The sequence below is a fragment of the Wolffia australiana genome, chromosome 17, assembly GCF_029677425.1.
Source record: "Wolffia australiana isolate 7733 chromosome 17, ASM2967742v1".
NCBI lineage: Eukaryota > Viridiplantae > Streptophyta > Magnoliopsida > Alismatales > Araceae > Wolffia > Wolffia australiana.
Window position 1 is genome coordinate 12,083,243 of NC_135851.1, and position 13,747 is coordinate 12,096,989.

At 36.6% G+C, this 13,747-nt stretch overlaps 1 protein-coding gene across 1 annotated transcript; it reads left to right on the forward strand.

Annotated features, from left to right (window-relative positions):
- The first annotated feature begins 3,155 nt into the window (after window positions 1-3,155).
- Window positions 3,156-5,076, forward strand: LOC144714420 (cis-prenyltransferase 4, chloroplastic-like). Its single transcript, XM_078589157.1, has 3 exons — window positions 3,156-4,194; window positions 4,282-4,349; window positions 4,460-5,076. The coding sequence occupies exons 1-3, from the start codon at window positions 3,679-3,681 to the stop codon at window positions 4,905-4,907; spliced, it is 1,032 nt and encodes a 343-aa protein (XP_078445283.1). The 5' UTR covers window positions 3,156-3,678; the 3' UTR covers window positions 4,908-5,076.
- The last annotated feature ends 8,671 nt before the right edge of the window (window positions 5,077-13,747 follow it).

Genomic DNA, 13,747 nt, shown 5'->3' on the forward strand with positions numbered 1-13,747 from the left:
GTCATGTATAGCATTTTTTAAAATTAGATCATATTTCATTCGTCGTCCGACACTATGCAGGTGATGACCAAGTCAGTACAAAACACATATGGACTAATCTTGGGCTTATTAAAGTAAAGCCTACTACAGTGGAGGGCATAATACATGGCACACATATTATAAAAGAGTATTTTATTACTGCAAATTTTTTTTGTCAAACTTCAGAAATATGCTAAAATTTTATAATCCTCATTTTACGTCTACAACATACACATAAAATAACAAGTACAATTAATCCATTCACTTTATAATGAGAAATAGTAGGTTTATAATAAATAATGAAGAATATAATAATATCATTCATTTGATAATTAACCATGATTGGTTTTTAATAAAATTTTAAGCCTATATCTAACACATTCCCTCGATAGGTATAAATTGTAGGTTTCTAATTAATAATGAAGCATAGAATTCTATCATTCACTTGATAATTAATCATTATTATTTTTAACAGATACTTATGGATATTTATAATCCATTCACTTTGCTAAGTAATAATCAATGGTTTTCAACATATACTTAAGAGAGGAATATGAATTCACTAGGCAACTACAAATTGTAGGTTTTTAAGAAATAATGATGCATATAATTATATCATTCACTCGATACTTTATATTAATTGGTTTTTACTAAATACCTAAAGCATGTATCAGATACGTTCACTGAATAACAGAAGTGTTAGGTTTATAATAAAGAACGAAGCATTGAATTATATCATTCCCTTGATAATTAATCATTATTTATTTTTACTAAATACATATGCATATATTTTGTCCATTCAGCTGATAATTGAAAACCAATGGTTTTCTATCTGTACTTAAGTGTCAAGTTAATTCATTCCCCCAATAATTAGAAATTTTAGGTTTTTAATAAATAATGAAGCATTGAACAATAGCATTCACTTGATAATTAACCATTATTGGTTTTTAATACTTAAGCGTATAAATAACAAATCACTTGATAATTAAGAATAAGTGGTTTTGAATATATACTTAAGAGTCGTATGGATCCATTCCTCGATAATTAAAAAAGTGTAGGTTTACAGTAAATAATGAAACATAGAATTATATTATTCACTTAATAAATAATTTTTATGTTTATAATAAATAATAAAGCATGTAAAAACAATCAGTGCTTTCCAATATATAGTTAAGAGTAGAATTAATCCATTCACATATTAGTTAATTTTTTTGTTTTTAATAAATACTGAAGCATCTATTTAATTCATTCATTTTATAATTAAAAATCAGCGGTTATAAATAAATACTTAATACTGGAATTAATCCATTCACTTGATAATTAAATTTCTATGTTTTATAATAATAGATGATGCATAAAATAACAACCAGTGGTTATCAATATTTATTAAAGTGGAATTAATCCATTTACTGGATATTTTAAAAAATTAGTTTTTAATAAAAAATGACACATATAATTATATCAGTTACTTGATACTTAGTGTTAATGGATTTTAATAAATAGTAAGCGTATATCTAATTCATTCACTTGATAACCATTGTTATAGGAAACATGGATTAAACAATGCAAATTAGATTATCAAATATTACCGTTCGACAAATGAAGTTTGAAGTATAAATAATATGTTTTACTGATATACAGTAAAAATAGTTTTCCAGATGTTGTGGTGAAAATTTATTGGGCGGAAAGTTGTTTAGAGAAGGTATGGGATTACGCCAATAAACCTGCATTTTGTGTTCCATAGCAGTGTATGAACTAGGAAGTTCTGCTATTCCTTCAAATTGAATTATCTTTATTCTATCGTTGGTTGAAGTAGTCATATTTTATATTTTTAACAGTAATTTGCTTCATCTTCCGTATGGGACAGTTTATTTTACAGATATCTAGATATAAAATTCATTATGGCCTTCAATATCCAATATCTGGATATCAAAAATCGATATTCGGTATCAATATCTGCTATGTTCTTAGACTAGCTGATACCCATCTCAATATCCGATATGGGAAGGGTTTCGATATCCATCGAATATCTGATATCTTGTATCCAAAACTGCCCCGATCTCTAACTGATATCGGATTTCAATTGTCTGATAATGGATATCAAACAGATATCGGACAAGCAAACCCTAGTAGATGAGCTCCGCTGATATCTGCTATGTTCTTGGCCTTATCGAGAGGCTCCGCCGCATGAGCGGAGATGAGCTCACGATGTTTTTATTATTATCAAATCTCACTAAACCGCGCAGAGACGTGCTCGATGTGCTATGTGGTTGCTCTGTGAGGTGAGCGACGTGCAGTTTGAAAAGTTGCAGCACATAGGACATAGTAGGAAAACTCTCCCTTTGGAAAAAAATGAGCATGTCTATTAACATATACTTGGAATGTTTGAAAATTTTACTGACCATTATAACATTGTATGTTTCGAAGCTTAATTTTAAGCCATCTGCTACTCATCATGTAAAGATATAGTTTAAAGCTCATGCCTTAGGCTTCTAATATTTGTAAGAACCATTCATTTTGTCCCTTTTACAAATTCATTTGCGTTTCGACTCATAATTTTTTTAGAAACCAGAAATCTACTCTGCCAAAAAGATTGACAAGGAATACATGATTAGATTTTGAGCGGAATACGAACCACTCGCTTCGTCTTTTTTACAAGAAAAAAGCCTTCACGCAACCAGCTTTTTTTTCAAAAACCCTGAAATCTAGCCTACCATAGAATACATGATTGGTTTCGAGCTCATTGTATTTCGCAAATGGAAATGATATTGACGTAGTGGAGAATAATTTCCTGTCACTCGTCTAAAATTAATATTTTGCCATATTAACAAGTCGGGGCACATAAATTGGCTCAGACCACGTGTTGAGGCGACGTCCACATATCGTTTTATATGAAAATTTTAATATTCCTACCAAAATATGGCTACTTTTACGAGTCAGCTGAAACCACAAAAAATGCCTTGAAACAATTGTTCTCCATAGAAATGTCCAGAAGCTCAGTCAATCTGCCCCACGACGGGCGGAAATAGCTTCGAAAAATTGACGAAAGATGAAAGTGACATCAAGAAATAGATTCTTTCAAGTGAAAATCAGGCTTGCGCGGCGGCCAAGAGAAAATTGAAACCACAAACGGATTCGCATCCAAGAATTCTTCAGGGAAAGAATATTACCAAAACGTCGGGAAAACTTCCGCGCTTAATCGAACTCAACTGGGTTCGGACGGCAGCGTATGGTGGAAGAGGAGCCGCGGGTCAGCAGGAATTGGAAGGAGACCGACAGGGCGATGGCACCCGCGCATTTCGCTTGAGCGCCAGAGCTGCCCGGAAGCCGCCGATATCAGATTTTAACGGGACCGCCGAAGCATCGAGAAGACTGAAGAAGGCCGGCGACGAGGATAAAATCCGGGCGCAACAACAGGGGCATTCTGGGGGTCATATCTGTAAAGAAATTCAGGACTCGTGCCTTCTCCTCCCCGCTCAAGTACGTCGTCCTGCTTGGCCGGGATTCTCAGCTTTGGAAGTTGGAACCCCTCTAGGGAGGGACCCTACTCTACTCGATACCGATAGTCGATATTCGATAGTCGATATTCTCGAAAGGGACGCCATACCCCCACGGCTCGAGTGAATGCCCCTAAACAAACGCCTCTAGGGCCAGCGTACCATGCTTGCTATCCCTTTCCCTTCCACGGCCCGTCCCCGCAGCCTCCCTCTCGAAGGGCAACCTGTTGGTTGTCCGGTTGTAGCGGCGCAAGGGCCGCGTAGACGGCGGAAGGCGGCTGAAAGACAAGCCCATGTCGGAGTCTTGCCGCAGTCCTTTGGGGGCATTCAAATCCCTCGCCTCGCCGGCGACCGCGTCCCCGCTGCGGCCGCCATCTCGGCGGAATCATCATTCGTCGGAGCCAGAGAGCACGCATATGAGAGCAGGCAGGCGGAATCCCCGGTGTCGGAGGAGACGTCTCCTCTTCCTCCCGGCCTCAGTCCTGATCTGATGCCGCGACACGTGGCGTTCATCATGGACGGCAATTCGAGGTGGGCGAGAGAGCGGGGCCTGCCCACATCGGCCGGTCATTCGGCCGGGTATCGAAGCCTGCGAGAGATCGTCCGACTGTCCTCCAGCTGGGGTATTAAGGTCCTCACCGTCTTTGCCTTCTCCTCCGAGAACTGGCTCCGGCCAAAGGTGAGTTCTTTCTGCTCGCCCGCCGCTTACGCCTACGCATCTCGTCCCTTTCAGCACCGTTGACTTGCCGTGTTTCTTTAATTTCAGACGGAGGTCGACTTCCTAATGAGGTTGTTCGAGGGGGTTATTCGAGAAAACCTGGAAGATTTTAAAAGGTACTTTCTCTTACACCTCCACTGGACGTGCAGCAGGGTTGTGGCCATTCTCTTCGACGCCCTCCTGGATGATCGAGCTTATATTTTTCGTGCTTTCTTCTCTTCGACAGACAAGGAATTAGACTCTGCATCATCGGCGATTCCACAAAACTCCCACGGTCCCTGCAGGAATTGGCCGCGGAAGCTTCCGAGGTGACCAAGGATAACGCGGTGATCGAGTTGCTTGTGGCCGTCAGCTACAGCGGACGCAGCGACATTGTGCAAGCATGCCAAAAGATTGCACAGAGAGTGAGGGATGGAACGCTCGAACCTTCTGGTATCACGGAGGCCGTGATTGAGGAAGAACTAGTGACGAATTGTTCAATCAACTCTCCTTACCCAGACCTCTTGATCCGGACTAGCGGCGAGCTGCGATTGAGCAACTTCCTTCTGTGGCAGTCTGCTTACTCTGAACTCTACTTCTCAAAGTTACTGTGGCCGGACTTTGGGGAGGCAGAGTATATTGATGCTCTATCATCATTTCAACAGAGACAGCGGCGGTTTGGCCTTAGAACGTGATGCTGCTTTGCTGTGAGCAAAAAGCCATACAGGTGCGGCTTTGCGTCGCCCATAATGTAAAGAAATCCGAAATCCTTCGGCCTAGAAAACCCCGAAACATGTATCTGGCGAGTGATTCAGGGTTCTGTTTTAATTACGAGCGCCCCTCATTTGTGGCTGCCTTGGTCTATGTCTCTCGGTCTCTGTGTCACTCCGTCACTGTTTGAAACGAGAGTTGTCTGAATGAAAAGACGTAGAAGACGAGAGTCGAAACTACATGTATTTATTGAAAAGTTCACTCACAGAGTAGGAAGAAGAGGAAGAAGAATGGGGATAGAGGAGACGGAGAGAAGATGAGAAGAGTGGCAACGCCAATGTAGATCGTGATTCTTCTCTATTAAATCATACATAATAAAGGACAGCTGAGTTGGTATTTATAGGGTAGATCATAACGGGAAGTTTCAACTGCCATTCTAATGATAGCCGTTAGAACTGCCATTCTAATGTTCTCGATTTCTCTTCAGCCCCCCGCAAGCTCATAGGCGATGGAGGAGACGTTGAGCTTGGAACGCAACTCCCAAAATCTTGGTTTTGATAGTGGCTTGGTCAAGATATCTGCTAGTTGTCCAGAGCTTGTGACGAATTTGATGTCGAGGAGATTCGCTGCAACTTATTCTCTAACAAAATGAAAATCAATCTCAATATGCTTCATTCGCGCATGAAAAATAGGATTTTTTGTCGAATAAGTGGCTCCGATGTTATCACACCAGAGTGTAGGAATAGATGAAGGAATAATGCGAAGTTCTTTAAGAAGAGAATTTATCCATATAACTTCAGATGCAGCATTAGCAAAGGATTTATACTCTACTTGTGTACTAGATCTAGCTATGGTTGACTGTTTCTTTGAGCTCCATGATATTAAATTTTTACCCAGAAAAACTAAGTAATTCATTAGTAAAGCAAAACAAAATATTCGTTTTAAACTCTTTGAAATCTAATTATTTTGTGAACAATGTGGAGACGCTGAAACATACCTCCACTCCAAAATAAAATATATATAAGATTAAATTGGAAATAACCTTTGTTTCATACTCCTATCTCGATACATAATTTCATATTATAGAAAAACAAAAAGGTTTGTTCATATCGAACTTAAAATGTTGAGTTGATCACATAACCAAACTAACTTATAGCACGCAAATTATGAGTATCTTGACTATTTACAATTCAGTTTATTTTCTTCTTATCTTCTCTTCATTTCAGAATTATTGTATAGTCTTTTCTTTGTATGTTATATTTTTTGTATATTATTATCTTATATATAGCCTATATTATATATATCTCTCTAGTCTAGTATTAGAGTCCTTTTTGTCTAATGTAATAGTATATAGTTGTGTATTTATTCTTATGTTAAACATTGATTAGCATAAAAAAATCTATTACTTAACTATATTATAGTTAATTACGAAAAAAATACAAATAAGTAGAGTAGTTAACTTAACTATAATAACTATACTATTTATTAGCTAATCTACTTAATTGTACAAGAACTCTATTAGACCTTATATATTATAAGAATATAAGTTTTTTATAACAATACCAAAACTAACTAAAATCCAATTTGACTATATTAAAAAGTACTAATAACATTTTTGAATAAATTAGTTAAATTAGTAATGGAAGGAACTAATATATATATAATTTTAATATATAATCAAAATTCATAAGAATGAAATACTTAAATTGATAATTAAATAGAACTATAAAAAATTATAAAAATGTATTCAATATGAATTGATGAATTCAATAAAAACTTTTTTTAATCTAAAAAAAGAAAAAAATGAAATTAAATTAGAACAATAATAGTTATACTAGGGTCTTATTATATATAGTCTTTTCTTGGTATTAGTCCCATCTCTTTTATTCGGCGTATAGCAGATCTAGTCTAAGATAAGGATAAAGATACAATCCAGATCATAGTCTTCTGGTTTCATTTGTAAAGTAAGTAAATAGGACAAAATAGAGAAGATTAAATATCGACCGTTCCAGTATTCCATGTACCGATGTAAAAATAAAGTGGGTAGAGACATAGATCTAGGGATATATCTTATCACTATTGAATTGCAGATATATCAATGATAGAATCAATTTCGATTGGGATATGGATCATTTGACAAGGTTAAAACGAGAGAATAGATCAAAAAATAAATACTTTTTCGCTATACTATAGAAATCAGTAGCTAATTTAATTAACTCCACATTTGGATTTCTAAAATAGAAATAAAAGAAGTGGAAGGGATGACAATGGAATTCCGGTCTGAAATAAAAAGAAAGGGGATATGGCGAAATTGGTAGACGCTACGGACTCAATAGCATTGAGCCTTGGTATGGAAACCTACTAAGTGGTAACTTCCAAACTCAGAGAAACCCTGGAATTAAAAATGGGCAATCCTGAGCCAAATCCTTGTTTTGAGAAAAAGGATAGGTGCAGAGACTCAATGGAAGTAACAAATGGAGTTGATTGCATTACTGGTTTGAACTCATAATTCATTAGATGTAGAAAGATCAAAGAGTTTAAAATGAATATTTTGTTTTGCTTTACTACTTTCTTTATAGTATAAGCCGTTACTTTAATTAGTAATAGTCTTTGACTATCCACTGATTATTATTATATAACCAAAAATTTCCTATTATCTATTAGTTCATCAAGTTGAGAGTGACCATACATTTTTAACATAAATTTGTTGTTAAACAAGAGAGCTTAGATAGAGAAGTTTAAGTAATATCTTTATCGCCAGCAAACAATAATGAGGAACGCATGTTTGCTATGCGACTAATACTTGTACTTATTCTGTTATTCTGCCCAAGTCTGGCTGAGGAAGAGTTACGGGGGGTAAAATATAAATATGCAGATTCATACCAGGCGTACTATACTATATGTAATTCTATGAACATTCACGATAAATAAAAAGCAAGGCCATTCCATTTTGACAAAAGACCCATACCCAAGTTCCATAGTTTTGCGTCCGCTATCGCGATCATGATTTTGCTACCCCATAGGTAAAGGAAAGGTCCTTCCCTTTTGGGCCGGTTGTGGGCGAGGAGGGATTCGAATCCCGGACACCGTGGTTCGTACCCACGTGCTCTAATCCTCTGAGCTACAGGCCCCACCCTGTCTCCACCGGATCTGTTCCCAGGAGTACCCTCAAAAAGGAACCTTTCCTCTCCTCAGCCATTTCTTTCGGGTTAAGATAAGAAGATGTGAAAGAGCTTTTGTCTCTATAAGAATAGTGCATTCCAAGGTGTGAAGTGGGAGAGAAGAGATGTCATAATCAGGGTTTTGAATAAGACGACCTTTGCATTTTGCATTTTATTTGATTTTTCATATTTTACAAAATAAGAGGTGTTAAGCTTTTTATCATTCTGGCGTCGAGCTATTTTTCCGAAGGACCTCCCCTACAGTATCGTCACCGCAGTAGAGTTTAACCACCAAGTTCGGGATGGATTGGTGGTTCCTCTACGCCTAGGACACCAGAATATCGAACCATGAACAAAGAAAAAAGACATGAGAGAAAATCATATTCATATTGGCTAGTGATTGTGAGGCCCCAATTCTTGACTGGAAGGGACACCCAAAACTCTGCAATTTCCCCCCTTCCATCAATAGGTTTCGCTAGAGCATTTAGAACACGGCCCAAATAACCATCACTTACAGGTATTTGAGCAATTCTTCCTGTTGCTTTTACAGAACTGCCCTCTTGTATCAGCAAACCATCCCCCATTAATACAACGCCAACATTATTTGATTCCAAATTCAAAGCAATACCTACAGTACCCTCTTCAAATTCTACTAACTCACCGCCATTACTTTATCAAGACCATGAACATGAGCAATGCCGTCACCCACTTGAAGTACGGTACCGGTATTCACAACCTTTACTTCTCTAGTATATTTTTCAATACGTTCACGGATAATACTACTTTCGTTACCTGCCCAGTCTATCAACTTGATTACCTGCCCAGTCTGCATCACTTTATGCATTTATAGACATAGTAGGATCATTATAAAAAACAAGACCTGATGTCATACTACCTTTGAGATAGCAAAGTAAATGTTTTAAAGCTCTCCAATCATCACCAGATGGTTTATGCATTTTCTGACATGCTTTGTTAACCGCAAAAGCAATATCAAGATGATTTAAAGTTAGATATTGTAGACTGCCAACTAAGCTTATGTAAGTAGAATCATCTAGTGAGTCAGAAGGAGTAGATGAAATAGACGATTGACTTAAGGGGCAGGGAGTAGGTAATGGTTTGCTATTTTCAAGATTAACTTTCTTTAATAGAGTATAAATATATTTAGATTGTGAAAGTAAAAAGCCATTATGAAGTGGTATAAACTCCATTCCAAGAAAGAAATGTGCAGGACCAAGGTTTTTTATTGCAAAACATGATTGAAGATCATTAAGAAGTTTATTAATAATAAAATGATCAGGACAAATAATTAAAATAATTAACATATATAAGAATAAATATTGGCGATATTGGATCAGATTTAAATAAAATAGTATCTGCTTTTGAACCTAAATAACCAAGTGTAGTAAGGAAAGATGTAAGTTTAGTAAACCAAGCTCTTGGTGCTTGTTTTAAACCATAAATTGATTTTTTAAGTTTACAAGTATGATTTGGAAATTCAGGATGTTTGAAACCTGGAAGTTGTTCCATATATATTGTTTCTGATAGATCACCATGTAAGAAAGCATTTGATACATCTAATTGATGTATTTTCCATTGTTTACTAATAGCAATTGATAAAAGTAATCTAATAGTAGTATGTTTAATAACAGGACTAAAAGTTTCAAAATAGTCAAAATCTTCTTGCTGATGGTAGCCTTTAACTACTAGACGAGCTTTATAATGATCTGTTTCATCAGAAGAGTTGCATTTGAGTTTATAAACCCATTTACAACCTATAATATTAAAATTAAGATTCAAAGGAACTAAAGACCAAGTGTCGTTGTCAAGAAGTGCCTTGTATTCTTTTTCCATAGCTTGCACCCAATTTTTTGTCCTTAGATGCTATAGAAAAAGAAGCAGGTTCTACAGAAGTTGCAATAGTAGTATGAAAACAACTGGTAAGAGGATGTTTAACAGTAATATTCTTTGTGGGAACTTGCGTAGGTTGAGAAAGCTGAACCAAAGATGATGATGGTGAAGAAGTATCTTTTTCCAAATAAATATCAGATAAATATTTGACTTTAAAACTAACACCTGGTTCTGGTGTCTTATCTAAAGTTGAAGCCAACTCCTCATCAACACATAGCGTTTTGGATTCGACTGAATTATCAGAAATAGGATAATTTGAAAATTGTAACTTTTTGTTAATAGTGGAACACGAAGTTTTGGAATGATCAAAACTTGATGAAGAAACCAGTGGTGAATGATCTGGATTATTAGAACAGTGAGTATCTTGTGCAGATTGAGACGTAGCTAAAAAATGTAGAGGAATATGATAATAATCTTTAGATGGTCAAGTACCAAGAATACTTGGCATTGCTATGTTGACTCCTGCATTTGAGAATGGAAATATGTATTCATAAAAAATAACATGACGAGATATACAAAACTTACTTGTGTAGTGGGAGGCATCGATATCCAAAATGATGAACACTGTATCCCATGAAGACACATTTCTTAGATCTGTGATCTAATTTATGTTTGGAGTATGACTTTAAAAATGAAAAACAAAGATACCCAAAGGTTCGTAACCAGGAATAGTTAGGAGAACTTTTAAATAAGACTTCAAACGAAGACTTGTGTTGTAAAACTGGTGTAGCAATTCTATTTATGAGAAAAGTTGCTGTTGAGACCGCTTCATCCCAAAATTTTTTTGGGCATACTAGCTTGATGAAGTCAGGATAAAGCTGTTTCAACAATATGTCTATGTTTTCTCTCAGCTGTACCATTTTGTTCAGGTGTATGTGGGCAGGAAATTCTATGAGTGATTCCATTTTGCTTAAAAAGAGATTGAAGGGCTTGACATTCATCACCACCATCTGATTGAAAGTATTTAATTTTATGAGAAAACTGATTTTCTACTTTCTTTTGAAATTCAATAAACGTAGATAGAACATCTGATTTTCTTATAAGCGGATATAACCATGTAAATTTACTAAAATCATCAATGAAAACAACATAATAAAGATAACCAGAATGTGACTAAATGGGCGATGGCCCCCATAAATCTGAATGAATAATGATTAGTAGAGATAAAAGGAAGCTTATGAGCTTTACTAAGACAACATGATTCACACATATAATTTTTTCTAATGTGAGGAAAAAGAAGGCCAAATTTGTTTATTATAAGCTGTAAAATTTGAAAATGAGGATGAGCAAGTCTAGAATGCCAAATATCAGTTGAAGCTTTCTTTCCAAGATGAGCTTGAGGATGGATTGTACTTGAAGATTCGAGGCAGTAGAGGCCATCTTTAATTATGCCTTTGTGGAGGATCCTGTGTGTTTTCTTGTCCTTCACAAGACAATATGAGGCATGAAACTCAACATATATGTCATTATCTAAGGTTAATTTTTGAATTGAAAGTAAATTTTTGGTTATTTCAGGAACATGAAGAACATCTTTTAAATATAAATTCTTATTATGTGTGACAATTTTAGAAGAACCAATTGATAGAATGTTCAAACCTGAGCCGTTACCGACTTAGAGTTGATCATGCCCAAGATAGCTGGTGGATTGTTGTATCATATTTGGATTTGAAGTGACATGATGTGTAGCTCCGCTATCAGGATACCATGAGTTATTTTGACATAAGTATTTTGCAGTGTATGCTCTTGGTTGTTGTGAAGACAAAGATGCTCATTGATTTTGATTTCTTGAATCATTCATATTGCGAAACTCGTTGCATTCTCTTGCTCGGTGCCCAAATTGGAAGCAAATTTGACAACGTGGTTGAAATATGTTGTTTCTGCCTCTGCCTCTTCCATGGTTTGAACTGTAATTTCTGTTGTAATACCCATCTCTGCCTTTTTGAATAGAGTGTGGTACACTTCTAGTGTGAGTATAGTTTTCAGAAGGAGGGAAAAATTCTCCTGCATTTTCTTGCTGATATGCTAAGTATGCATCATGTGCCTTCAGATTCATAATGATGTCATCAAGTTTCAAAATTTTGATATTGGCATTGATACTAACCACAAACTGGGAGTATTTGTGCCCAGTCCTCTTAAAAAAGTGAAAAATCATTGTAGGCTTGCTAATCACTTGATTGGAAATTTCAAGAGATTCAACAATCGATCTAAAATATGCTATGTATTCATCAGTAGTCATTGTACCTTTCTTCGCAGTGTGAAATTGTCTGTGTAATTCCATGATTCTTGATTGACTGCGATTTGAGAAAGTATGCTCAAGTTTCTCCCATGCTTCTCTGTTTGTTTTTGTTTTGCTGATGCGAGGAATAATTGATTCTGATAATGTCAAATGTACAAAGCCAAGGACTTGCTGATCAAGTTTCCACCATCTTTGAGCATAGTATTTTCTATGATTTTTCCTTCTGAATCTGAAACAGAAATTGGTGGAGATAATCCTTCAATATACTTGACTAAATCATACCCATTTAAAATAGGCAAAATGGAGCTCCTCCATGCTTGATAGTTGTCGTTTGTCAACTTGATGGACATGGTGCTGCCAGAGGGAACAAAGGCCGGAACTTGTCCAGCTATCATCAGAGCTCCAGCTTCAGATGTATTCATGATGAAATAAGTTGCAGGATAAAACCACGATTGAAGAAGAACGAGCGATCCAGATGGCGCCCAAGATGATGAAGATGATGGCTGAATGCAGCAACCAATGCTAGGATGTCGAGGCTGGAGGAGAGCAAGATTATGAGGGCATTGTTGGTTTTCCGCGGCATCAATGTCTGGCGGAGAGAGGTGAAGGGCCTAAACCATTGAGAGGATTCCTTGTAATCTTATGTTGTCGCTCCACAAGTCGACAATGGTGTTGCTTTTTCACGGGGGTCATTCTCTGCACGATAGAAACTGCAGATTCTGCAGCCAGATTGCTTCTGACTATCAGCAGATTTTTTAGCAATAAATCTCTATGAACACACCCTCAGATCGGTGGCTCTTATACCATGAAAAGTTCACTCACAGAAGAGGAAGAAGAGGAAGAAGAATGGGGATAGAGGAGAAGGAGAGAAGATGAGAAGAGTGGCAACACCAATGCAGATTGTGATTCTTCTCTATTAAATCATACATGATAAAGGACATGTGAGTCGGTATTTATAGGGTAGATCATAACGGGAAGTTTAAACTATTTAGGCAGTTACAGATCTAGATCTATAACTGCCATCCTAATGATAGCCGTTAGAACTGCCGTTCTAATGTTCTCGATTTCTCTTCATTTATAAGGGCGGACGGGCCAAAATTGTTTAAAGGGATTAAAATAATGCAAATGGTATCCCATGTGTCAGCCATAATCATGTTGTGGTATAGGTGAACTTTGACTGTTCTTTAATGATCATTCTCTCTCTCTCTCTCTCTCTCTCTCTCTCTCTCTTGCTCGTGCTCCTTCTAGAGCTGTAGGACGGATGACTGAATGGAGAGCTTTTAGTAATCCGTCATTTGTCTTTCGTCATTCGTGATGGATGATGGATGACTAAAATGACGGACGAAAGTCGGCGGATGACGGATGACATTTTTTGACGATGAATTTATTAAATATATTAATTAAAAACTGTAAAATGACATCCGTTATCAATTCCCTGAGGTCTAAGGAATGGTCCCAGGTTCTGGACTTGGACGTAGAGATGGTCATTCTGTTCTTTTTGTGCGAATTTGTGAGAATT

What these genes read in the sequence shown, in the direction of transcription:
- LOC144714420 (XM_078589157.1), top strand. Translation starts at nt 3,679, where the DNA reads ATGCTTGCTATCCCTTTCCCTTCCACGGCCCGTCCCCGCAGCCTCCCT. An exon ending in AGAACTGGCTCCGGCCAAAG is followed by an intron (nt 4,195 to 4,281) that starts GTGAGTTCTTTC and finishes CTTTAATTTCAG; the next exon opens with ACGGAGGTCGACTTCCTAAT. An exon ending in AACCTGGAAGATTTTAAAAG is followed by an intron (nt 4,350 to 4,459) that starts GTACTTTCTCTT and finishes TCTCTTCGACAG; the next exon opens with ACAAGGAATTAGACTCTGCA.